Below are 27,343 nucleotides of genomic sequence, written 5' to 3' on the forward strand. Positions count from 1 at the left end.
ATACGCTGCCCATACCTGCTCCTATACGCTGTCCTAATCTATACGCAGCAAGACAGCCCTAACCACAACAAGAGAAGAGCCCTAGTGAGAACATGAAGTTTGGGTGTTGGCAAGTGCTGTTAGTTAGGCATTTGGATGCCACAACTGTGTTAGGGAGATAGGTAAAAGCGTTGGGCCTGAAACTACCTCAAAGGGGCAGCATGGAGGGCAACATCTCTGTGGAAGACAACAACAGTCATTAAGTGCAATTCTGGGCCAGTTTTGATGGGCTGTTAGGGACTGTGGTTAGTACCCTAACCAGTCCCAGAATTGCAGCAGTGCACAGTAAGTACAACAGCATAATGATGTGATAGGTGGCAACATGATGAAGGCAACATGGTGCAGTATGGTGCAGCAATGGGACAACATGGTAATGATGGACATATAGTAGCAACAAGAATGTATTGCAGCGACAGGATGATGAGGTATTGCAACATGCATTTTGGGTGCAGCATAGTGCAATAAGAGCTCAGGATAGTGCAGCATGATAAGATGTAGCATAGTGATGATGGGTGCAGCATGGTGTAGCACAGTGAGGTGCAACATGATGACGAGGTGCAGCACAATGATAGGTGCAGCATGGTGATGGAGTCACCTTGGAGAATCAATTGAAGCAGCATGTCTTCAACTGAGTTCAACTACCTCATGTATCATCTTCTTAGAGATGATCTATGCTCTTATTTAGATAAGTCAAAGTGTTGACTTCTATTGTATATGTACTATCTCTCTCTCTTTGCTGAACTATTGAAGAACATATAAGAAGAATTGATCAAGGGTTTCCCCACATTGGGGTTTGTCCCTGGCTAGCGCCACATCTTGTGTCCTCTTGTCTTGGCTTGTCTTCTGCGATTTATGTTTATGTTCTATTTGCAATTTACTATTATGCTGATGTGATTGCTAATCAGGAAAAGATATTGAGCTAACTGTGAAAATTGAAATAAATTGCTCTAAGCATAGAACATACCTAAAATTAACATGGTATCGAAGCTGAGGTGAAGACAAAGCCCAAGCAAGAGTGAAAGAGCAATCACCGAAGATAGTTGGGAAAGGACAAAAGGCTCAAATGGATTCCTCATCCCTCTTCAAATTCACCAAGGGTGAAGTCGAAGCAGAGAATATTAACAGAATGGCGTAGCGGAAGCATTTGATGGCCTACCTAAAGATCACTTCAATGGGAAGTATGGATCTAAGGGTGGAAGGAAAGGCAGATGCCTTGCTTACAATAAGTTTGACCATTATACGAAGGAGTGTCCGAATGGTAGGGACACATCACTTGATGATGATAACAATCATTCCAGGGACATCTTCAATGATCGGAGGAATGACAGGTAATGCAGGTCATCAAGGAAATGGCCGACTCTTCAAAGAAAGAAAGGAACTCCAGGTATGAAGAATCAAATGTTGTTTTTGGTAAGATAAAGAAGTATTATCTTATATTGGCCCTCTCCTCCAGACTCTTTGGGAATCTGGCTTATTGATTGTAGTGCATCAAGACACTTCATCAAATAGAAGGGTGCTCTCTCTAATTTGGTAGAGATGGAAACAATCGTGGGATTATACTTGGAGTCAATGCCAAATATCCTAGAAAGGGTGTGTTATCGCACAGATTTTCACGACAACGCTTAGACCGGGGGCTGTCACCCTGATCACCGATCTCTTCGTTTAAGCCTGTCTCCTGCGGCTAAGGGGGGTAGACCCTATGGGAAAATGGATGACCAACTGGGGACCAATTGGGTTGGGAGACACGAGGGGCAACAAGCACTTAATTGATTTTATTAAGTTAATAGACTAGTGCCTTGTGAAATAAATGATTAAATGATTATTTATCAAATGCTGCAGAAATATGAACTCATTAACAATCGTTTACCATCAAATAACTCAAACAAAGGATAACTTTTGCCAAATGCGAGATAATCGATAAATGCTCGATGGCTTAACGATATTCCAGCAATTAAATTTCTAAAAAATAAATGCTTTAAACAACCTGGAAACTTAAACGCTGAGCAGCTACCACTTTCATATAGCCAACTTGTAAATAAACATTTTAAGTGCATTTAGCTATAAGAAAATACCACAAAAGTCACCAAAATGATTTTTCACTTTTTAGCTAAAATTTTTTATTTATTTTTTAATATTTAATTTTTTATTATTTTAAATCCCAAAAATTAAACAAAACTAAATAAATATAAAAACCTAAATAAAATTAAAATCTAGTCAACTAAAAAGAACTCCTATTACTTTTTATAATTTTATAATTTTTATATTTTTTTTATATAAATAAAACAAAATTAAACTAAAGTAAATGAAATTTAAAACTGAATCCTAAAAGAACCTTTTTTATTTTTTAAAATTTCTAAAATTAACAAATCAGAACAATAGAGCTAAAATCTAAATAAGGCTAAAGTCTATTCTAAACTAAAAAGAAACCTTTTTATTTTTTTAAACTATTTATGATTTTTTTTATATTTTATATTTTTGATTTATAAAACAAAACTAAACTTGAACTTAGAGCGAATCTAAAAAAAAAATGAAAATCAATTTTTTATTTTCAAACTTTTTATGATTTTATTATTTATTTAATTTTTATGATTTTAAAATTCTAAATGGAAAAGCTAAAATCTAAGTTTAAAAAAAACAAATGGAAATCGATTTTTTTATATTTTTTACAAAGATAAAAATTTAAAATAAAAATAAAACTAAAATCTAAAACTAACAATAATCTAATTTTAAAAAATAAAATCTAAAAACTAACCAACGCATATAAACAATAGAACAGAGAAAAACTTACGCAAATCAAATTTTCTTTTTGTTTTGGCTGTAGCGTGTGCAGGTTGATGACCGACGGCGGAAGGAAGAGACGGCTGAGAAATGGATGAGGGAGATAGCAAAGAAAGGCGTGGGTTTGCAGGTGGATTGGCTGCGGTTGGCACGCGGGGCAGGTTTGCTTGAAGGACAGCGTGAAGGGAAGGGTTGTGTTTGCATGAGGAGATGATATGGCTGTGGAGAAGACAGAGATCGAAGAGCAGAAAAATTCATTGCAGGTTAGGGACAACGGATGTGGTTTGTTGCGAGGAAATGAAAAACTGATGGTAGCTAAATGTGGAGCTGGATGAATCAGCTGAGGAGGGAGATGCGTAGTGTTTGCAGGAGGCTGAGCGTGGGAGAGTAACAGTTGAAATAGACGCAGATTCTGATTGATAACACGCAGGTTTGGGAGCCACGATGAAATGGGAACCCGCGTAAATATGGGAAAATGTAGGTCCAAGGGTTTGGACACTTGAAAAAAAGAAATTTTGAATTTTTTCCCAAAAAATTTGAAAACCCCAGGCAGCAGCAAACAAACTGCCCTAGAAAACCCTTGAAACTTTCCACCAAAATCAAAGAAATTTAAATTCTCTGTTTCAGATTTTTCTGCAAGAGCTGATAGATAGAAAGCTGAGCTGAAAGATGACAGTGCTGAAACTTGGCAGCAATCCAGGAGGCTCTCTAAAAAAAAATTCAGAAATTTTCCTGCAGAAATTGAAACCCCAGCAAGCAGATAGCTGACCTTCTTCAGAAAAATTGAAAACCTGTTGAAGATTATCCCTGCAAACTTTTCAAAACTTGTACCTGCAACCTGAAGACAATGAAAACAAACAACCAGAACCTGAAAATGCAAAAAATAAATGAAACCCCAAAAAACCCTAAGAACCAGCTAAATAATTACATTATTTACAAACTGAAGGCTCTTAAGCAGCTAGATTTGTCAATAGTAATATTATCAGAATTTAATTTTAATATGAGACACTTCAGAAAACCCTGCATGCATTCATAAAAAAAATTTCAAATGATAAGCCCAGGATCAAGAACTGGCTGGGCTCTTTCAGAAAACACAATCTGGGAGTTAGTTGGTTCAGCCGAGAACTTCCCCTAACGCCCGGTAAACTCAAAACTAAGATTTCCTGCACAGCTTAAAATCAACCATTAACATAGAGGAAAAAACGATAGTGAAATCCAGATCAAATGGAGATACCTGCCACTATATTTCAGAATCTAAACTATCATTCAAACCCCAAAGATCAGACAAGATACCTGTGCCTAAATCAATCTTCATCAAGCTATTATCAATGGCTGAAAATAAAATTATGCAGGAAAATAAAACATCTTACAACACTTTCAGAAGAGTAACACCAGCAAGATTCTTAACCCCAAAGTCTTTCTTTATTGCACAAAAAAAATGACTACAAGAGAGTTTTCTTTAGCACCAGACTCTTAAATCAAATCTGATCTCAAATGACCCCTAGCACCCTATTTAAAGGAAAAATTCCCAACAACTAGTTCGAGTGATCCATGTCAAACTAATCTCGACCGTCGATGATGATCAAAATTTCTTTTAATCTCATCCGTCGAATTTTTAAATGCATTTTAATATATTAAAAAATTAAAATTTTGCATTTATTTACTCAAAAATTTGACTTATTATTATTTTATTATTTTTTAATTTTTAATTTTTTAATTATTTTTAAAATTTTATTATTATTTTTATCTATTTTTTAATTAATTAATTTTTTTAATTTTTATTTTTGGATCCTTGAACTTAGCCTTTGGAAAAATCACCTAGGACCTAGGACTTAGGACTTATGAGGGGATTAAAACATTTTCTAACCCTCAAGACACTTTACATCATGACTTTTACAATTTTACATCTCAAAGGGGAAAACCCATTTGACATAGACCCTCATAGACCACCCAGTTCTGCGACACAACTATAATCTAGCAGATCAACGCTCTAGGATTCCCCTAAGATTCTAATGACAAAATTCATTCCGGCTTTGGGGTTAGGCTGAAGGAAAACTCTGCCGATCATGGATCGGTGAGACAAAAAACCTTCCGGAACGTAGATTATCACTAGAAAATTAGGTCCACCTAGGCAATTTACATACATGACTAAACTCTGCTAAGATTATTTACAATTCACACATGCAGACTGGGTTTACAACATAACATGATTAGGTCGACGATGACTGTCAAATGGCACGGACACGTTGATCAAGCACTATCCCTTTTGTGAAAAAAAAGGGGTGTACTGCTATGGGTAGTTGACACGTAGTGGTCAACAGGGTGTAGGGAATGTTACCCCTCAATTGAATGAGGATAACTCGATTCATTTACAAGAATCTCTTTTATGTACCTGATTGCAAGAAGAACTTGGTGTCCATTTCAGCAATGGAAGTCAAAGGTTTCAAAGTGGCATTCATCGATGGAAAGGTACGTGTTTGAAAATGGAATTTTCAAAGATGCTTTTATTTAGGGTTGGCAATTTGTATCAAGTTGCAGGAAGTCCATTGGGGACCATGTCAGTTGACACATCTCATCTATAGCACCGAAGGTATGCTTATTATGGGGCCCTACCCGATGTGAGTCAGATGGTGACAGGGATGCCTGAATTCAAGAAGAGCATGAAGGTACATGTCCAAGATGTACTGAAGGAAAATCTTACAAGGGGACCATTCCCCTCATGTAGCAGGTCCACAGGTTTGGAACAACCCGAGGGGTTTGAGATTCCTAACCAGGAATCTCATGTATGTAGGTTGACGAAAGCTCTCTATGATTTAGAGCTAAAACCCCGGGCTTGATATGAGAGGATTGATAGATGTCTGATGAAGCTGAGATTCACTAGGAGTGAAGCTGATCCAAACCATTGCTTGAAGGTTGCAGATGATAGATCTCTCATACTGGCACCTTATGAGGACGACCTCTTTCTGACAAGTGCAAACACCCTCATTTGCAAAAGTAAGAGGGAGTTGGATTCCAGATTTGGAATGGTAAACTGCAAGCCCGTGACTACCTTGATAGATCTTAACCTTCAGAAGTTATGTGGTAGGGATGCCGGACTTGATTTGGGAAATGCCTCTGAGTTTCATAAACTCATTCTAGCATTGATGTTCTTGGTGAACTCTCGTCCGGTTATATGTTTTGCAGTTAGCATGTTGAGCTCATATTTGGTTGAGCCTCATTGGATTGGTGCCAAGAATCTTTTGAGATATCTTTGGGGTACAATCTCTCATGGATTGAGATACACTGCCGGAAATGTGAAGCTACATGATTATTTGAATGCTGACTGGGCAGGTAGTGTGGAGGATTGCAAGATCACTTCTGAGTGTTGTTTCTCTTTGGGTTATGCTTCGATATCCCGGATGAGCAGGAAGCAAAAGACCGTTGCTTTAAGCACCACTGAGATCAAATACATAGCTACGAGTATGATCTCGTGTTAAGCTACCTGGTTGAGGAAGCTCTTCAATGAGTTGTTTGACACATGATGGATACCACCGTGATCTTCTATGACAACTAGAGGGAGATTCAATTGTTGAGGAATCCAGTGTGTTATGATCGCTCCAGCATATAGACATCATGTACCACTTTATCTGGGATATGGTACATCGATGAGCAAGAAGGCTCCATCGCACTGGGACTGATGTGCAGGTCGCCGACATTCTATCGAAGCCCCAAGGAAAGGTCAAATTTGTGACTTTCCGGGAACGACTTGGAGTCGTTGAGAGGTCCTATATGATGCATGCATTGAGCTCTGGGAGCTTCGGGGGGCTTGGGGTACTTCTTGGAGCAACAAGCAACCATAGGGCGACTCACCCTCCCCTAGTGGTACGCTGTGTATAGGGCGAATGGTTCAGCTTTCCCTTGTGATACCCTGTGGCGACTTGTGGGCAGGATGAGTCGTTCTCCTGCCGAGGCATCCTACCCATGCAGTCTGGGACTCATGGGAAATACCTCTCATTTGGCAGGGAAATGAGGATAGGGACCATAGTAGTACCGATGGATGCATCGTGTATCTATCATACTCCCTATGCTAGGATGACCGACATTGATTTGGGATTAATTGGAACTGACTTTGGATCAGTAAGAGTGATATAGCTCACTCTCTCTTGGAACTGATCTGGGATCAGTATGAGTGGTTTGAGACACTCTCTTGTGATATTGATCTGGGATCAATGAAACTGACTTCGGGTCAGTAAGAGTGATATAACTCACTCTCTTTTGGAACTGATCTGGGATCAATAAGAGTGGTATGACACACTCTCTTCATATGGGACTGACTTCGGGTCAGTAGAGAATATTATGAGACATTCTCGATCAATTCTTCTTCTTCGTGGTTCAACAGAGCAGAGCAGAGCAAAGCAGTGCAGGGCACTGATGGCAGAGGTAGTACAATCTGGCAGATGGATCAGCAGATGGAGTTCTCCCTAGTTGAGAGGAAGTGTTAAAATTGGAAACTAGGGCCAAACTCTATGTGGCCCATCTTATTTATGGCAGCTGATATTTTTCTTGGACTCCTCTCATCAAGAGGTGTAGGATTCATCTAAAGATCATCCGATTCCGATAAGTATTCATGGAGATATGAATTTATTTGTGTTATGGGACAATTCGTCAAGGTCGGCCAGCAACTAAACTGCCCCCACTTGTGCTCCACGTTTTGGTATAAATACAATTGCCTTGCAAGTCATTTGAACACACAACTCTCTTGAGATTTCTTCTTCTCCACTTGTTTTGGGTTTTAGTGGAAAGAAGAATCTCTAAGGGAAAAATGCAGGTCTAGAAGGAGACCCTATACGCAGCAAAAGAAGGATGCCCTAGCCGCTGTCATAATGAAGCCTAGCCGCAGGTCTTGTGAAGGTTTGGCCGTAGTTCAAAGGGAGATCTGTCCACTATTTAAGGGAGCTTCAATAGCCCTAGCTGTAGTCTATTCATAGACTAACGCAGTCCTATCATGCCCTAAACGGAGGCCATATCAAGCCCTAGCTAAACGCAGTCCATACGCTGTTTTGGAAGGGTTTGAGACAGCCCTTAGATGTAGCAAAAGGGATGCCCTGGCCGAAGTAAAGAGACTCATACACACAGTGCAAAAAGGGCTCCTATACGCTGCCCTAATCTATACGCAGCAAGGCAGCCCTAACCACAGCAAGAGAAGAGCCCTAGTGACAACATGAAGTTTGGGTGCTAGCAAGTGTTGTTAGTTAGGCATTTGGATGCCACAACTGTGTTAGGGAGATAGGTAAAAGTGTTGGGCCTGAAACTACCTCAAAGGGGCAGCATGGAGGGCAACATCTCTGTGGAAGAGAACAACAATCATTAAGTGCAATTCTGGGCAAGTTTTGATGGGTTTTTAGGGACTTTGGTTAGTACCCTAACTAGTCCAAGAATTGCAGCAGTGCACAGTAAGTACAATAGTATAATGATGTGATAGGTGGCAGCATGATGAAGGCAACATGGTGCAATATGGTGTAGCAATTGAACAACATGGTAATGATGGACATATAGTAGCAGCAAGAATGTCTTGTAGCAGCAGGATGATGAGGTATTGCAGCATGCATTTGGGTGTAGCATAGTGCAATAAGAGCTCAGCATAGTGTAGCATGGGGAGATGTAGTACAATGATGGGTACAGTCATGATTAGTGAAGCATGATGAGATGCAGCATAGTGATGATGGGTGCAACATGGTGCAACACAGTGAGGTGCAACATGATGATGAGGTGTAGCACAATGATAGGTGCAGCATGGTGATGGAGTCACCTTGGAGAATCAGTTGAAGCAGCATGTCTTCAACTGAGTTCAACTACCTCATGTATCATTTTCTTAGAGATGATCTATGCTCTTATTTAGATAAGTCAAAGTGTTGACTTCTGTTTTATATGTACTATCTCTCTCTCTCTGCTAAACTATTGAGGAACATATAAGAAGAATTGATCAAGGGTTTCCCCACATTGGGGTTTGTCCCTGGCTAGTGCCACATCTTGAGTCCTCTTGTCTTGGTTTGTCTTCTGCGATTTATGTTTATGTTCTATCTGCAATTTACTATTATGCTGATGTGATTGCTAATCAGGAAAAGATATTGAGCTAACTGTGAAAATTGAAATAAATTGCTCAAAGCATAGAACATACCTAAAATTAACAGTAATTGCAAAGGATCAGGTGTTTTAAAAGAATTTGCAGAGACTTCCAAAGAATCTGCATGTATGTTATCTTCTCTTGGAATAGATGACATGTTGAAGGCCCGAAAATAGTTTTCCACACAATCCCATCATTCCTATAAGCTCCGAGTCTAGGATGCTTGGTTTGACAAAGATTTCTAATCTGTTTTATAATTAATTCTGAATCACTATATACTACTAGGTTTTGTACTTTCAAAGCTTTAGCTAATTCCAATCCTAAAATCAAGGCTTCATATTTTGCCACATTATTTGTGAGTTCAAAATCTAATTTGAAGGATTGGGTTATATTTTTCTTGTCAGGAGAAATGAGTACAATTCTTGCACCAGCTCCATCCTTAGAAAATGCCCCATCAAAATACATTTTCCAAATATTAGTATTTAAAAATTGAGGTATATTGACAATATCTTCAATTCTGGTTTGAGGATTAGAGAGATCATTTGTAGCCAAAGCATCCAAAATCTTGATCAATAGCATAAATTGGATGATTTATTGCTTGATCAGCTTTACAGACAGTATTAATGAATCTTACTTCTCTGTACAGTCTTAAATGTTCTCCATAAACTGGGATTGTAGCATAAGACATGTCCATCTGCAAGCTTCCTCCAAGCTTAGCACAACAAGATCTTGACAACAACATGCCAAATTTTGGTGGAATGTCTGTAACAACAATATCCAACACTACACTTTTCACAGGGATTTGAGCAAGTGTAGCAAATAAGTTTTGATTAACCCAGTTAAGGAACTTTCTTTGAATCAAAAGTATATAGATCATGATATGGCCTGGTGATTTGCAAGTGAAGTTGGTCCATGATAACTTTAGGCATTAGATTATGGGAGGCACCAGAATCTAACATACAATTGTATAAAAGGAAATCATGAAATTTCAATGTAACATAGAAAGGTGGCACACTTTCATCAATCATATCTGAACTAGGTCCAAAGACAATTGAAGGTTTCTCATCTTGAAGACTGATAACATCCCCTTCAACATCCACACTGGAAGATTGTATCCATTTGGAAACTTGTTGTTTATATCCTGGATTTCTGGAGAGTTCAAATAAAGGAACAGGGATTTTAACCCTTTCTAATTCTTTTTCAACATTAAAAACAGTTGGAACAGGTTTTTCAGTAGTGAGTTGTTCTTGGAACTGATTTGGTGGATGAACAAGTGATATTTCCGCAACTTCTCAAAGGTAACCATTTTTATGGGTCTACAAGGGCCTTGTCTAGGTCTTAGGTCATACCTCCTATTCAGTTCAGCAATGAGAAACTTAGAAAAAGCTTGATATTTGGAAACTTGGGAGGACTCTTGATTTTGAGCAATAGGTTGGTCTTGATTGATTGGGACAATAACATTTGAGATGATGACTCTTCAAAGTTAATATCATTTTTAACAACAGGAACAACTTCATCAGGGTCTTGGTCAGCAATCATCAATGGAGGTGGAATTTGTTGATCAGTATTCGGTCTTTGCAAAATCTGAGGTTGAAAAGGTCTTCTATATTGAACTGGAGGTCTATTTGCAACTTGTTGGGTTACTCTAGGTTGAGTTTCCATTCTTGAAATTCTATTAGACAAATTTCTTAACAAAGAGGTTATTTCATCAATTTTATGTTCTTCATATTTAGTTTTTGATGAAGAAGAACTTTCCTCTCTGGCTTTTATTTTCCTTTCAGCCTTTTCTACCTTTGCTTTCAGTTTACTGGATGCTGACCTGTTTGCTTCCACTTCAATTGCATTGGTTTGCATATTTGCTAAGGTTTCAGATTTTCTCTCTCTAAGCATTACAACAAAATCATCATCAAATGCTTTAGAGAATCTGACTTTAGCTGCAGTGATTGGGGGCTTACAATCTGGTGGAATTTTGTTGTAAATCTTATTGAATCTCTTAATAAAGTCTGCAATAGGTTCTCCAGGGTTTCTTCTCAAATCTTCAAATTTTGTTAAATAGTAAACAAGATCCTTTTTAATTCCCCATTGATTCTTGAAGATGTTGGTTAATTCAGTCCATGAGTTTATAGAATTTTCTTGTAGTTGTCTAAACCATATCTTGACATTTATTTCTAATGATTGAACAAAAAGTATGGTGTAAACATTTTCATGTTCAATGTTCATGTTATCAGCAAAATCCAGAAATGCAGCCAAGTGGTCTTCTGCAAATGGTCTAGTTTCTCCATTGAATATGGGCAAATGTTTCAAATATCCCTCAGGAAAATCATGAAGCTAGGCAGCTGGTGGAAGCACTAATGCTGCATATTTAGTTGTTACAATTGGCCTGAATCTAGCCATTTAGTATTGTAGTGGAACTGTTTGTTTTGGGGAGACAACTTTGCTTGAAGATGACAGTGATGAAGGTTTAGGTTTCTGGAAAAATGGAGGATGGAGAACTAGTATCTGAACTTCATGTACGATTTTCTTTTAATCTTCAAAGGCTAAAGGATTGGTATAAATGATAATTTCCTCTTCAGATTTGGGAGAAAATAAAGGATGAGTTTGACCCGGGGTCCTTTGCTACTACTTCCTACCTTGGTCAGCTGTCTGATCTCTTCTTGGCGAAGAGCTGCCCACAGTTCTTCCCAATCTGAAAGATTCTCTCTGCTCAAAATGCTTTGGACAAATGTCTCCCACTCCTTGGAGACTGCGTTTAGGGCGGTCCTCACCATTAACTCCTGATCCAACGTGGCCCCTATGGAAGTCAATTGGTCCCGAATCTCCTTCAACCTGCTGAGGAAGTGATCTACCTGCTCCCCCTTCTGCATTTGATATGACCGCAACTAATTCTCCAGTAGCATCTTCCTCTGCACAGAAGTGCCCTGATAGAATGTCGTCAAGGTGTCCCACATTTCCTTTGCCATATTCTTCTCAGCAATATGCTGAACCACATGATCCTTGACCCCATCAAGGATTATGCATTTCGCCTTGGCCATCACATCCTCATACCTTTCATTATCAGTTGGGTCGACTGGGATAGTCATGGTTCTCAAGGCGAAGGCTTTGATGTGATGTCTATCCAAAACGGACAGGATCTTGTCCTTCCAAATGACAAAGCTGTATGCTCTGTCCAACCTATCCTGATCCCTCAGTCCATTCATGGCCATCTCTGCTCTTCTTTTCGACTCCTCTGAGTCTCTACTTCCCTCCTGGAAGTTCTCTCTTCGACTCCCTCTGAGTCTCTACTTCCCTCCTAGAAGTTCTCTACTAGACTCCCTCTGAGTCTCGATTTCCCTCCTGGAAATCCTCCTGCCAACCGTCGAGTCGCACCTCTTCGATCTCCTATGCTCTTGCAACACTGATCTAGATTTCTTGGCTAGAAATCTGCCTAGGTAGCGACTCCCTCTACCTTGGTTTTGTCCTGTTAGGTACTGTTCTGCCTCAACAGCAACAACACCCCACCAGCTTCACTCTCCGCAATCTGCCCACAACTTCCTATGCCCTAGCAACTGAAGCACTAAGCCTCTAGGCTCTGCGCAATCCCGTCAGTGGTTGAATCGCTCCACTAGCCAATTGCGTCACTCCTACTCGGCTGAGTAGGATGACGTGGCTCTTCGTGAGCCTCTCTCTGCTTCTGCGCTAGCCCCCTTCTCTGGCTCAAACTGATGACGCAAGCCCTCTGCGTCAACCCTTCTCTGCTGCTTTCTGCTTAGGAACAGCTTCGGTCACTCGGGACAGCTGTTTCTGCTACAAATTCTTTGATTCAGTTGGTGCCTTCAACTCTCCTGTGATCTGCAACACTCTGATACCATGTTGGAATTTCTAAGTCTAACCCGTTAGAAATCCTTTCTACATTATTTGGTTTATTTCACCTACTTGTTTAATTACTTAACAAGCTAAGTCACCTGATACGGGGATTCGAGATTCGTAGGATACGGGGATTCGAGTGTCGGATTCGAACATGTTGACCCCCTGGAACAAGACACGTAGGATTCATTATATATTATTTTATTAAAAAAAAAAAAATATATATATATATATATATATATATATATTAAAATTAGATATTTCTTACACAAATTCTCATTAATGATACAAATTCATTGATTTCAAACATAGATCTTCATCTAGATGTTAGTTTTACTGTAATGTAGATAGGTTCCCAACAGTTTTACTCATCAGATTCTAAACCACATAATGTCAATAGCATGGACAAATCATGCATATAGAGAATCATTAGCAATGGAGACATTGGTGGCAGAATGCAATGTTAAAAGATAACATGTCTAATGGTAAAGATTTGATGATATCTAAGGTTGTGCTAAAATAATATAATATATACTTCGACTTCAGTAATCTGATTCTGTCCACACTTAGTCAGTGTTATTAGAACCAGAACCAACCAACAGTCAGACTGGTACAGAACCAGAATAGGCCCGTGAACCAGTCTACTAAAAAAACACAAAATATGCAGAATTTAATGATTCACACACACACAGGTATATCTTAACCATTAGGCACCAATATGTAAAGTTTGCGCATTTCAGGGTTTGGGAGTGAGGAGGAAGGGTTTTCTCTTTTCCCCTTATTTTTCATTCCCCTCCCCAGAACCACTGGTGTTCCCACAGTCCATTAGTGTGTGAATTGGTGTGAACCAGCTGGTGTCAGTACCAAACCAGTTGTGAATGGGTCTGAACTAGCCCCCTGATCTGGTTCAGCTACTGGTTTGAAGACTGAACATCTGTACCAGTGTGGATCAACTGGTCCTGATAACACTCCTTGGTAGTGCAATCATGACAAGGACTAAAATAAATCGAGTCTTGAAAAATCCTTATGGGTACATAGCTGCCAGTACGGTTCTAACAAAAATAACCCTCATAAACCCTCACAAACCTCATAAACCCTCCCTCATAAACCCTCACAAACCTCATAAACCCTCATAAACCTCATAAACCCTCACTTTTTTGGGATTCGAATCCCAAAATCAGGACATGATGTGTCCTAACGGGACACGACCAGGATTCGATCATGTCCCATTAGGACACGTCGTGTCCCATTTTTGGATTCGAATTCCCATTGAATCGTGTCAGATTCGTGGGATTCAGACACGTGGCCTGTTTTGGACGAATCCGGTTTCATAGTTAACAAGTTATTTAACCATATAAATCCTAAAATAAACACAAATGCAGTCTCAACCATCTACAGATCATCAACTGAAAGAAATAGACAAACACACAAGGGATCCCGTTATTTTTGGACAATCGTCCCTGGAAAAACCCAACTTGGGAAAACCGGTGCAACAGTTTTGAGGGTTTTATTATTAAGCAACTTTCTTGAGTACAACTAGGTGCCAAACTGGCTCACCCTACAGAGAAATCAATCTGGTAGTAAGACCTCTATTCGGAAGCAGATATTTGGCAAGTCTGCTCCACGAAAAACTCTCCAACGCCTCTCTGAGGCTCTACGTCAGCCCTCTTGGCCTCTGCGTCTGCCTAGAACCCTCTCCGTCAGCCTACATATGCCCTACGCTGGCTCTCTGGCCCTCTGCGTCACCCATGCAGGCCTTTTGGCCCTCTGCGCAGTCACTCTGGCCCTTTGCGTGGCTCTTGTTGGCTCTGCATCTACCTCTCTGCCTCTGGGCTAGTCTCCCGACACTATCTCTAACTCTCTGCTATGCACTCACTGCCCCTCACTACAACTCTGATCACTGGTTCAATTTCTCTCAGCAAACCTTGCTCCAGAAAATTGAACTGATTGATCAACTTGGTGTGTCTCCAACTGACCCTCAAGCCTCCTCTTATATTTTTCCTGTTGCGTCTTCAATGGTCGAGATTACATCTCTAATCAACGGCTAAGATTAGATTTGTCTTGATCCATGTCTTTTAGAACCTTCTAACCCAATTTTATATTAATACCCATTAATATTTTTATTTTCCTAAGTTTAGACTTAGGAACCCGTTAAAAATATTAATTATTTTAATATCTCTCCCACCAGGTAGAATTTCTCCAAACCATTTTTGGGTCTTGGAGATCTCATGTGCTTTATCCTCTCCACCAATTTTCATGGCTAGAGCACATCCAATGCTACCCCAAATCAACAGTGTGAAGATTTCAGAAGTGAATTGTTGCAGACTTGACAGCAGATGAAGGCAGCATATTGAGAGACCTCATTTGGATGTACAACAAGGTCTACAAGGTCTCCAAGAAAAGCGAAGAAAGTCCTAGGTCCATGTGTTGAAAGTGACAGTGCAGAAAGAGGAAGGATTTGACCTATGCTTGGAGGATACCCTAGTCAAGGGTCTAGGGTTTGGCAGTTGTTCAAATAAGAAGCTTTAATAAGAGAAATCTTACAAAGGGTTTTCCTCTCAAGAGTGGAGAGGGTTTGTCCGTCGCAGAGAGCCAAATTTTGTGTTTTTGTTATTTTGTTTTGGTAGCAGTTTGATGAAGCACACACATATGCACTAATAAGAAGAAGAAGAAGAATAAGCTAACAAGAAAAGTAAAAAGACTTCACAAATTGTTATCAAATCATGGAGAATCATCACAACACTACTTTGCCCTAGATTCTCTAACATAGAGCTCATGTAATGGCTTTTTGCTCACATGCTAAATGTGTTTGTCCTGACCATCTTTTGCATTTTGTGGTAGATTTTCTTGTTGAATGTGGCCATATAAAGTGTGGACAAGAGTAAGGGAAGGCTGACCCCTTGTGGACCCAGTGGACACATGTAGACTTAGATGGGAAATATGATGAATGGAGTTATAATGAGCAGAGGGAAGTGATGTATATGGCACGGGAAGTAGGACCACACAACCAAAATTGGGATTTTCCATGTAGTGTCAACCCTAAAGCCAATATCCAGTAAAGGAGATCCCACGGGACTAGGATACAAGGCTAACCATCAAATTGGGCAGAGGTGACAAGAGTACAGACCTAGCCCACACTTTCCACCGAATCCCCCCACCAATCCATACCCAAAAGTGTCCATGAAAAGTAAACAAAATTACTCAACTACACTAATGAAAAGTCATACCTTAGGGGTCGGGAGGCCCACCTTCAAACATACGATCATAACAGATGGGTGAGGGACCACATGGCTAGCTCAAGTAGTAGAGATATTGGCACATCGAGCTATTTGGTTAAAATGATTGCAAGGGGTTGCTGGCTACCGGCTAATGAAAATCTAGGAGAAAATTTTCCTCCTATGCATACTACCTACAGGTGGTGGGTAGCATCTGGCTCCAACTGGGACATGAGCTCTCGGAAAGGTGCGCAAAGCTACTCAAATGGGAGGTCATGAGAACACCAACAATCTCTTGGTACCACAGACCTGTTCCCTACACATCTGAAAGACCAAGCACACAGGGCAGCATGTTTTTGTGGTGTCTTATGATCACCCATGCTTAGTATTAGGTCATAAAATCAACAACAAAGTAAAATAATTTTCCATGCAATTTCAATCTAAATGCAGCTAATCTATCATGATAATATGATATGATGTCAATTCTAATGAGAAATCAATATGCAATGCAGCCTACCCTAACATGCATGTTACATCGTACAAGTACTAAGTGTAATCATAGAGCCAATGCAACCAAGACATCACCAGATCAATATAAAAACATTTTTCCCAATGATTACTTATGCAACAAATCCAAGAGCAAGGACGGGAACAATCATACTGAGGGTCACCAGGGCAGGAGGTGGGAAAATAAAATGCCCACACATGGAGGATACAAGGGAAGAGGGAACAAAGGGATGTAATCTACTCCACGAGATCCTCTCTTCTAACCAAAAGATAGAAATGTCAACAATCAGGCTCATAAATTTTTGTGGATGGCACCCTCAGGCATATCATCTTCATCATGGTCTTTTATGTCATGCTCAACGACCATCATAAGGTCATGGTCAGCAGGAAAGGGAGGCCGATGAGATAGAGAGACACAACAAGCAGGTGGCCCATGATGATCACACTTAGGAGATATGGAAGATTCCTCATTATTAGTGATAATGTAAGAAAGGTTGAGGAAAGGGTCCACATGGGACTCTACTACAACCCTAGGATTGTGAGGAAAAACAAGGGTCCTATGGATATCTTTGTCATCGGTGTCATAGATAGGGTCCTTGTCGAAACAGACCTCCCATTTCCCTTCTTGAATAAGTAAGTAATCATTGATATCAATGTTTGAAGGGGCTATGGGATCACCTTCTCCGAGGTCTTCAAAGGGTAGATCATCAAAGGTAGTATCCTTGGAAAAGGTAGGGTCAACCTTAACTTCACCTTAATCCTCCCTGCTGGTTTGAGCGGTAACAAGAACCACGAGCCAGATTGTCAGGACACTTTTTGCCTGGCAGCAGTTTGCATCTGTTCTGACTCTTTTTTTCACTGCAGTGGTTTTATTTCAATCTCTCCACACAGACACAAATGTCCTACATCTTAGTCAATAGCTTTCTGCAGCTTTGTAACATTGTTTACTATTGTAGGATAAAAAGACACAAAGGTGGGGAGATGGTTAAGAAACCAAGAATACAATATCTGGGAAAGATCGTAAAAGATAAAGTCTTCAATCTTGGTTGGTACGTATATTGCTACCAAGGTCTGCAATAGGAAACCCGTGCATATTGTGTAGCAACTTTTCAATAGATAGCAAGCGATTGATGATAAATCAGAAACAAACATCATTGGCAATAGCATAAATGAATTTATAGGTTTGATGAACACTAGAAGAAAGATCTCTTATCAGCTCTGTTCACTGGTTACAGTTTTGCTACATTTGCAGACTACAACTACACCAAATATTCAGCCATTCTCTAGTTTATATGGTTGTTACACAGATGAAGATTATAGTGGATTTGAATTCTATTATCTTCAGGGAGACACCATTTCAGAGGATTCTAATGAATATTATACAGTTTTGACTTTTAACCTTGAACAGAAATGTTGATTGTACATAGCATATCCAGCATTATCAACCATTTTCTTATCAGCTTTGGGAATTAACAAGCCCTCACTCTTCGTTTATTTCTCCTCTTTCTTTTTGCATGGTGGTAAATGCCTGAAAACAATAATCTCTTTATTATTTAGTGCTCAACTTAGGACAGAGTCTTTCCTGCTGTTGCAAGAATGCACACAACTCAGAAGTGGTCACAGCAAAGTTATCGACTGGTTAGGTAACTTACAGTCATGTCTCCCAATGACTTGCTACAGATTGGGCATGTATAATGACTGCAAGTATATGCCTACAGTCGAGTCAATTCAGATCTCATGAGAAACATCACGAGCAATCCAATAAAATGAAACTGAAATATTCAAGTATCCCTTCTATATATGAATCATAAATAATACCTCGAAACACGCTGAATGCATTACATGTCCACAACGAAGGGCTTTGACTGGGTCAGTAGATGTAAAAATAAACTCATGACAAACAGGGCAGTTTGCTTCGAAAACCTTTTCATGACATTTGTGTACTGTGAGAGTCTTTGACATGCATGCATTACAATTCATGCAGTGGAAGTAATCAATACCAAGCCCCTCCCCAACGCGACATAAGTTACAAAAAGGACAGTGATATACTTTCCTGCCAAGCAAGCAAAGGGGCAAGACATGTGAGAGGTTATCACAGAAGTTGCAGGAAATGTCTACACTCCTGTCATTTAGACAAAAAAAATACGATATAGCAGATATTGACAGTAAAACATGCTTGAAACATTCCTAATAATTCACGCTGTAATTCCCCATATCATATACAATTGAAATAGATCTTATGCTTTGGTGATAACAATAAATAAATAATTGGTTTTAAAATAAATAAATAGACAAAATAGTAAAATAATAATAATAAATTAATGGATTATATAATAAAAGGTTAAAAAAGAGAATAAACCAAAATTAAATAAAGTGGAAATTAAGGAAAAGTTACATAAAGAAAAAGCTAACTAAAGATGCCTGCTTAAGTAAAGATAAAAGATCTGCTCAAGTGATAAGTGACTTCTAAGCATGAGAATTATTACATGGAGAGAATTGGAGACTAACTATTTCTTGGATAGCTAAGGCATCTTTAACTTGAGAGATATTGATCTTGAGGGATTTTCTCTGGGACTTGAACTTCGTGAGAAAGGGGTAGGAAGAAAGATAGCAAAGGTTAATGATTGAAGGCTCGGGAGCTCTCAGTTGTATTGATTGACGAGTTGGTCGGGGCAAGAGTCATCCCCCAAACTTGGTTGCCTAGTTGGTTTCTGTCTGTGAGGAGTGATTGGAGCTCAACTATTCCAGCTTTGCTTTGATTGTAAGTCGGTTTCTCTGTTCTTTGAGGTATGTCCACCACATTACCCGTTATGTTTGAATTATGCAATAAATTAGCTGTAATCAATAAACCCATATTTTTATTATCATTATTTGCAATAATTTTCAATGGATCTAGAATGGTGTTTAGATGGTTTATATGCTGATGTGTTGAAAATATTACCAATATTGAGAGGGGCGTGAATCAGTATTGGACACTTTTAACAATTGTTTAAAACTTCGAAGACAACATACAAATAATACTTATCAACAACACTCTCCAATGGGGGTGATCTCAGTGATGAGTGAAGAACAGGGAAGGGCATTTAACCCCAGCCCACGTTGTAATTGTGGTGATGAAGCGTGTTCAACGTTGCACAAAGCGGGGATGAAACAGGGACGTCTTTTGGAAGCGCATTTCACAAAAATCTAGGAAGCGAAGCGTCTCGAAAGCCTCTACTATATATATATATATATTGCATTTATATTAAAAAAAACATCCCAAATACCAAATTAGTTGTATAAGACATGAAAAAATGCATATTTTTAAATAAATCAAGATAGATATGGCATCCATGATTCCATTGTACATCAATGATTAATTATTCGAGCATCAACCATCTAGATTCTAGCAATTACAAACATACATCAAATTTTTACTTATATTATAAAACATAAAACATTTAGAAGATAAAACCATCAAACATTCAAGTAACTTATCTAGCAAGTGAGCAACTGTCAACATTAGTCATGTCCAAAATTCAAATAATAATGTTTACAAAATAGGCCACTTGGCCACCACCAAGACTCAAGTACACACCGAACTAGGAAGATTAAGACAAAAAAGTTTAAATTCACAAGAAGCCTAATCTATGACAAAAGTAGCAAATTGTGAATATATCTACTAATCTCTCCTCCTTCCACCACGAACAGTACATGGCGGTGGGCCTCCATGTGGTGGCAATGAAGAAGATTGTGGTTGTGGAAGTTGTGGCACTGAAACTGATGAAGATGAAGCCCCAATTGTTGGTGTTGAAGCATGGAACCTGGGAACCAAGGGACTAGATGGGGGTGGCATCTCAACTTGATCATCATCATCCTAGATAAGAGCATCCTCTAATTGCTCTAATCGCAACACTCCATCCTCCAAATTGGGTTCCTTTGGATTTTTGTCCCAAACCTTAAGGTATTTATTATTCTTTGCATCATTACAGTATGGGACAACAGTCGCAAGTTGTAGTAAACATAAACCAAGCTCTTTGCCCGGTCTAAATTTAACCTGTTCCCTTAAACACTGTGGATGAAAGAATAAGAGCTCCAACACCTCTCTGCAGAAGAAGTGTTTACCACCTGTGATAGCACTTGCAATGCCAAAGTCTGTAGAAGTGGAGTAGCACCTCTATGCATGTTCCACCACTCAAGAGAAGAAAAAGTCTCTCGATCTCTAATTGCATGCATGCTCCCAAATGGACCAGTGCTAAGCGTATAGTTGCTCAACTGTTTCTGTACCATGGCAGCCTCCTCCTCATCAGGGACTAATTTATCCAATGCTCTCATATAACTAGAGAGAACCTTTGGATCTAGGTGTGGTTTTCTCCTACTTCTCCCCCCCCAAGGTGTCGGTGTTGAAAGCCATGATGGATGATAGTATTTAGGTGTCAGAACATATGCTAAGGCATGCAATGGAACGTTTAGCATATCCCATCATTTTTCCACCTCTGCACGAATATAATTGTACAAGGTGATATCTCTAGGCTCAACAATGTCTTTAATCTGCCCCAACATGCTATCCATTTGCTCATACACCTCCCCAATTATTGGCCGATTTGAATCTGCAAACTTGATCATGTAATAAATTGGTTTGGTGAATTGCAAAACATATTTAATCTGTGACCAAAAGAACATGTCAAGAATAGTGTCCTTGGCTACATTAGCACCATCTCTATCAGTGTTAATTTCCTCCCATGATTCAGAGGTCACCATATTAGTTAAAGCTTGTCTCACCTTCACTAGCCGCCTAAAGGTGAGGTAATAACTTACAAATCTTGTTTTTGTAAGTTTAAGCAACTGTAACTTAGAGTAAGTGCCATAAAAGTAGTTTACCCTTGTATGCCCTGTGATAAATTTAATGAGTTGTTTCCCTCTCTTGTAAAGCTCATTAATCCACCCACATTCTTTATGCTTCACAATATGATGCATCAAAAGTTTCAATGTGTGCACCAAGCATCCAGACCAAAAGATGTGTGGATGAGTATGCTCAATAACTTTTCCTACCGCCTTACAATTTGTTGCATTATCAGTGATCACTTGAACCACATTACTAGGGCCAACATCTTTGATTGATTGCAATAGGAAATCTGCAATGTTTTGGGAAGTTGCAATGATGGAGGAGGAGTCATGACATGTAATAAATACTACACCATCAGCAGAAACACTGAACATTTATCAAATATTGGGTTCTACTTCTAATATTTGTCCACCCATCTGATACAATGGATACCCCACAATCCACCCACTCATTTGTAAAACAAGTCAAAACTCTTTGAACCTTTCTTTTTCTCTTTCTAATAACAATGTTCTAGTTTTCTCATAGTTGGGGTTGTTGTATCCTTTTGGGGCTTCATTGATGGCCTTAACCATATCATGCCAATAGGGAGAGCGAAGAACATTGAATGGTACACCGCAAGCACAAAGAAATCAGACTATCTTTCCATCCACATCATCCCTCCTAGCAACATTCAGGAAATCCCCTATTGTTCTACCTCTAGAGGTTGTAGAAGTACCATGAGGAGATGAACTACCAAATCTAGAGGTTGCACTTGATTCAGACTGAGTTTTTTGTGTCTTGCTTTTTTGTTGTACATCCTCCTTTATTTGGATGCATTTTCTTCTTTGTTCAGTTGAAACGTTTGGGCAAATTTGTATCCCCATGGCACCCTTTTTTTCATCACTGTCCAACACCCCACAAAGATGGCTCCTCACACGAGTATATGAACCACTGTATGGTTTTCCTCCATGACAACCATGAGGGCACAAAAACTTGTAGCTTCCACCACCTTTTCCCCCTTCAAGTTTGGTCACATAGTTCCACAAGGGTGTCAATGCAACTTCCCCCTCTTAGTGTTTCAATGTTCTCTTTAGGTTCATCCCCTTCCTCTTCAAACCCTTTCTCCTCATCATACATTAGGTCACACATATGGGGACCACTATCCTCTTGTTCTTCTTCCTTTCTATTCCTACTCCCCTTTGCCATCATAAAAACCAAAAGTGGAATGATACATAGAAGACAAAAGAACACCATATTAGAATATGATATAGGTGGTGGACAACCTGCAATTAAATGAGCAAGAAGAAAGAATGGGGTGTTTATGCCGATATAATTTGGGACATTCAAGGAAGTTGTTTCGATTTTTATGTGTGTGCATCTATTTCTCGGTTCTTGATTTTATTTCCGCAACACATTTTTATTATGAAGAATTGCAGTGTGATTTATTCGTTATTTTCCATAAAACAAATAAACTACTAATCAATTAGAAGAATAAACTCCAGTTGCTACAATTTAACGAATTTTCACATCTAGCTCAAATTCTTTAGACTTGGATTGCCCAACCTTATAATATGGTACAAATTGAAAAGATTTAACATGCCTAACCAATGATTTTGGTTTGAGTGAAGGGTTCATCTACTCAACCTCATAATATGGTAGAAAAAACTTAGCATGCCTAACCAATTATTTTTCTTTGTGTGAAGGGTACATTTTTGTTAAGGCCATGATAGAGAAGTTCAACAAACAATACCACCAAAATCAACAAAGTTCAACAATCAATGCCACCAACATCAAGGTACTTAGAGGGATTCATGCTCTTGATCAAATTCCAATGCCATATCCTCGTGCATGATAAAATCAATTGGAAACAATGTAATCCCCTAAATCTTGAAATCCTGAAAACCATTAAGTCTGTTGGATTTTGAATGATATCTAAAAATCTAATTTCTCCATATGAAATCCAATGAGGTCAAAACCACTCTCAAACATCCTAAGTCATTTCATGGTAATGTTAAAAATTTAAGTAAAAAGATGAAAATTAAAGATAAAGTAAATGTCACTTTTACTTTAAGAATTTAAAATTACCATTGATTGCAACATTGCTAGGGTTGAGATGTGTGAGGCAAATGAGAGGGGAGGCGTTCTTTTAAAGGTTTGGAGGGGCTATTTTTGGAGGTAAATAGCCCTTAGTTTCCCTCAAAACTGCTCAGAAAAGCCCCAAAACAACTCACATAGGGTCCATACTAAGCTGGTAATGAACCGTCCAGTTTATGGCCAATTAATGGAATACCCTAGCGCGCAAAATCACCCTAACCCAGTTTTCCAACCAGTTCACTACCTTTAACTAATGAGTTTGCCAGTTTGACCAGTTTCCAATTCAAACCAACCGATTTTGAATACTATGCTTCTTTCCACACTTTGCAAGTAGAATATATCAACTAAATTTAAAATGTGGTATGCTAAATTACTTCTCCTACCTATATATTGTGAGAGTCCAACTTCTCTTAGTTTATATATTTTCATTTTCTCATGGCAGTGCATTACGATACAAGAGATCTCAATGCATGAATGGTCTAAGAAAGGTTTAGGTCACCAAAGTTCTAGGGTGAGTTGGTTAGAATGAATGGTGTGAAAACTTCTCTTTTATGTAATCATATTATTATATCCAGCTATGAAGACCCAAAACCCAAAAAATTGCCCCAAAGTATGTTGGGAGTAAATATTTCAACCATAAAAATAAAGTTTTTGGACTATGAATGCTTTTATTGGGAACATCAACCCTCTCTTTATGATCATGTGGTTCTAATTTTAGATATATTTTTACCTTGGTTTTATAATCTTATTTTTTGCTTTATCTTACCCTATTCATTCAGGTTTTATAATCTTATTTTTTGCTTTATCTTATCCTTTTTATTCATGTATGCACTATATTTTTCAACCATAACTTTTAATTTTAATTAGTGCAGTCATATAATATGGTTAAATGACGATAGGCATCAATTCATAATAAGCATCAAGATACTTATATCATAATAAATCTCACATTTCGAAGATTAAAAAAATCATAAGAATTAATAGAATTAAAGATTTATTTTAGATTATTATTATTAATTATATAAAAAAATAATATATAAATTAAACATATATACATTTAAAAAACATGTAACAAAATTTTTAACCATACCGATTCACCCCAACTTTATCATAGAGATTTTTAACATATAAATAAACTGTGTTATAATACAATGGACCAATACCATGAACTACCAATATCACATGCCCAAAAAACTATAACTCATTTCATAATCAAAATATTTTGTATATAATTTATTTTAATTTAATTTTATAACATTTTTAAAAATTAATATGAAAAAAAAAATAATATAACTATCTAAATCTCAACCCTCTATCTATAACTACTAAAAAAATATTCCATAATTCCATAAGCATCCCATCTTTATAATTCTATAAGCCCTATATCAAAATAAACACATGTTTCCACCTAAATATATTGATGACATGTAACTTACATTCCAATTATCCAATCACTTAAAAGAAAGTTCATTTATTAAAACTGGTCATGGTAATATTTTATTACATCACACATGCACTTTAAAACCTTCTTCTGACAGCAAATAAAAGAATTTCTGGTCACGCCTATCGGCATCGCTACAAAGGCCAAACGTCCCCTTTCTATCTTCGATCAACAATTTATACATCAGCATTGAAAGTAAATTGTTATGACCGAAGCGTCGTCCGAAGGGTTCCCTTGGTTAGCGCAATCATCGAGGGTTCAATCCGCATGCCCATATAGTTCGCTGATGGCACTTCACTGAACCCTTTCTGCATTTTCAAGTTCTCGTAGAATTCCCGATCCCAGTTTCACATTAAGCATGGTCCCAATTTTTCTTTTTCTTCATTTACTATTCCAATAACTTTGCACGAAACAGCGAAGTCATGAAAAAGAATGGTAGATATACCGTATAATGATAAATATTTGACCATGGTAATATCAGAATATCAATGATTCATTCCACTAGAGAAATTAAATAAATTTTTTAATATATTTTGGATCAGTTTAATTATTTATGCAAATGGATGAATATGCATTCAATTGGTAATGGGTGTAGCACATGTTTTGCTATGTTGTACTTGTTGTCGCATAAAATGTCTAGGCACCGTGACAATGCTTAGATCGGGGGCTGCCACCCTGATCCCCAATTTTTCCGTTTAAGCTATCTCCCTACCGCAGGCTTAGAAGGTAGACCCTATGGAAAAATGGAATAAAGAAGAACTAGTTGGGAACCAACCAGTTCGGGAGACACAGCGAGGCGATCAAGTACTTGATTAAGATTTAGTAAGACTTAGGATTTGATTAGATTTTAGACGATTAATATCAGTGCCTTATGGAGTCAACGATCTTGCTAGGGAAATGAAGACAAAGTAATTGATTAGCGACTGCTGCTTAGATGAATGGCTATCTTATATGAAATGCAGACCCCAAAACTTAATGTGAGATGCAGAAATCTTGATTGATTTTAGTTAAATGCCTACTTAGATTGTGAATCTTTCAATCCTTTCTGTATTGAACCTAATTTCGTAGTAATTGGCAGAGAGAAGGTCAAGAGAAGCACACTAAGGTGTGATTAATGATACCTCTCCTGAACTTCTAACATACCCAGTGCCTCCGGTGCTGCAGAGAGCTGTGGCTCTGACGGCTGCAAGGTCACTGTTTTAACTACTCTTAAAACAGGCTTCTCAAAAAAAGACGGATGGAGATCTATCTGTCTATCGACCAAGCTTATGCTTGGAAGTAAATTTTATCTATGCAAAGTTAACTTATATGCAAATGCACTGAAAGATGAGATGAAGTTAAACTCGAGGATGGGGAAACACTTGCGTTGCTAAAGCCTTCAATTACCCAAATGAGATGTTTGCTTTATTAGATGAAGACTTAAATGATAAACTCTTGAAGATATTACAATTAAAACACCAGCTTATTTCAAATCTTCTTGATACAATTTAGCTCAAAGGAAACAAAAACTACTTTGCAATTCAATATCAATACCAACAAATGCTCAAAGTATGCTTAGCTTAGGAAACAAAGATACACAATCTATTGTAATTACACAACAAGATTCTTTAACAATCACTTGAAAACATTTGCAAAAAGTCTAGCATGTCATGAACAGTAAATAATCCAAGCAATGACGATGGATCTCAATAAATGCACAATGTTTTAGCAATTAAATTTCAAGAGATCCAAATACTTTAAACAACCACAAAATTTAAATGTTAACCAATTCAGATCCTAGAATTTAAATGATTATGCTTAGTGACCCAAATCTAGGAAATTAACCACCTTCCTATAGTTAAACTTAGGATATAAAAAATTTAGGCACATTTAACTATAGAGAAAAAGAAATGTTGATACCACAAAATTCCCCTTTAGATTTTACCCTTGATAAATTTGATTAGTTTTTAGGAAAACTTTTCGATGTGCCAAGCAAGACTAAATGTGACCAAAATAAATCGAAAAAGATTTAATAATTTTTTTTTTTAATTTTTTAATGGGCCAAAGGCCACATAAAAAATTTAAAAATCTTTAAGTGTGAAAATTAATTTTGATTTATTTCCTAGCCACAAACTTTTTAGGCCTCTATTTTATATTTTATTTTTTATTTTTTATTTTAGGGTTTTTTAATTAGATTTTTTATTTTTATTTTTTTTAAGATTTGAATAACAAAACAAAAAAAATCAAAATTAAATCGATATAATGTAAAATAAAATCAAAGTGGAAAAGAGAAACCAAAATCGAAACCCCTTTTATATGTTTTAGATTTTTTAAATCAAATTAAAAAAAAGACACAACTAAAATCATAAACCCAACATGAAAATAAAGCTTAACTTAACAAAATGAAATGAAAAATCGAAATGCTAACTAAACCCTAGACTAACCCAACGAATATACATAAGGAAAAAAATAAAACACAAATGAAATCGAAGTTTGTTTTTGCAGGTTTGGGTAGGCTTCGACGACGGGACGGAAAGTGA

The 27,343-nt window shown here is 38.0% G+C and overlaps 1 protein-coding gene across 1 annotated transcript in view; it reads right to left on the reverse strand.

Annotated features, from left to right (window-relative positions):
• The window catches only part of LOC149185746 (zinc finger protein BRUTUS-like), a 405,399-nt gene that overhangs the window by 50,862 nt on the left and 327,194 nt on the right, over positions 1-27,343 (reverse strand). The window contains 2 exon segments of the mRNA XM_089410790.1: positions 18,138-18,197; positions 18,304-18,538. Of these exon segments, the coding sequence (XP_089266916.1) occupies positions 18,138-18,197; positions 18,304-18,538 (295 nt within the window).

This window comes from Pinus tabuliformis, chromosome 3_1, assembly GCF_031772625.1.
Source record: "Pinus tabuliformis cultivar Carrire ecotype Pingquan chromosome 3_1, CPIR1, whole genome shotgun sequence".
In the NCBI taxonomy this organism is placed as follows: domain Eukaryota; kingdom Viridiplantae; phylum Streptophyta; class Pinopsida; order Pinales; family Pinaceae; genus Pinus; species Pinus tabuliformis.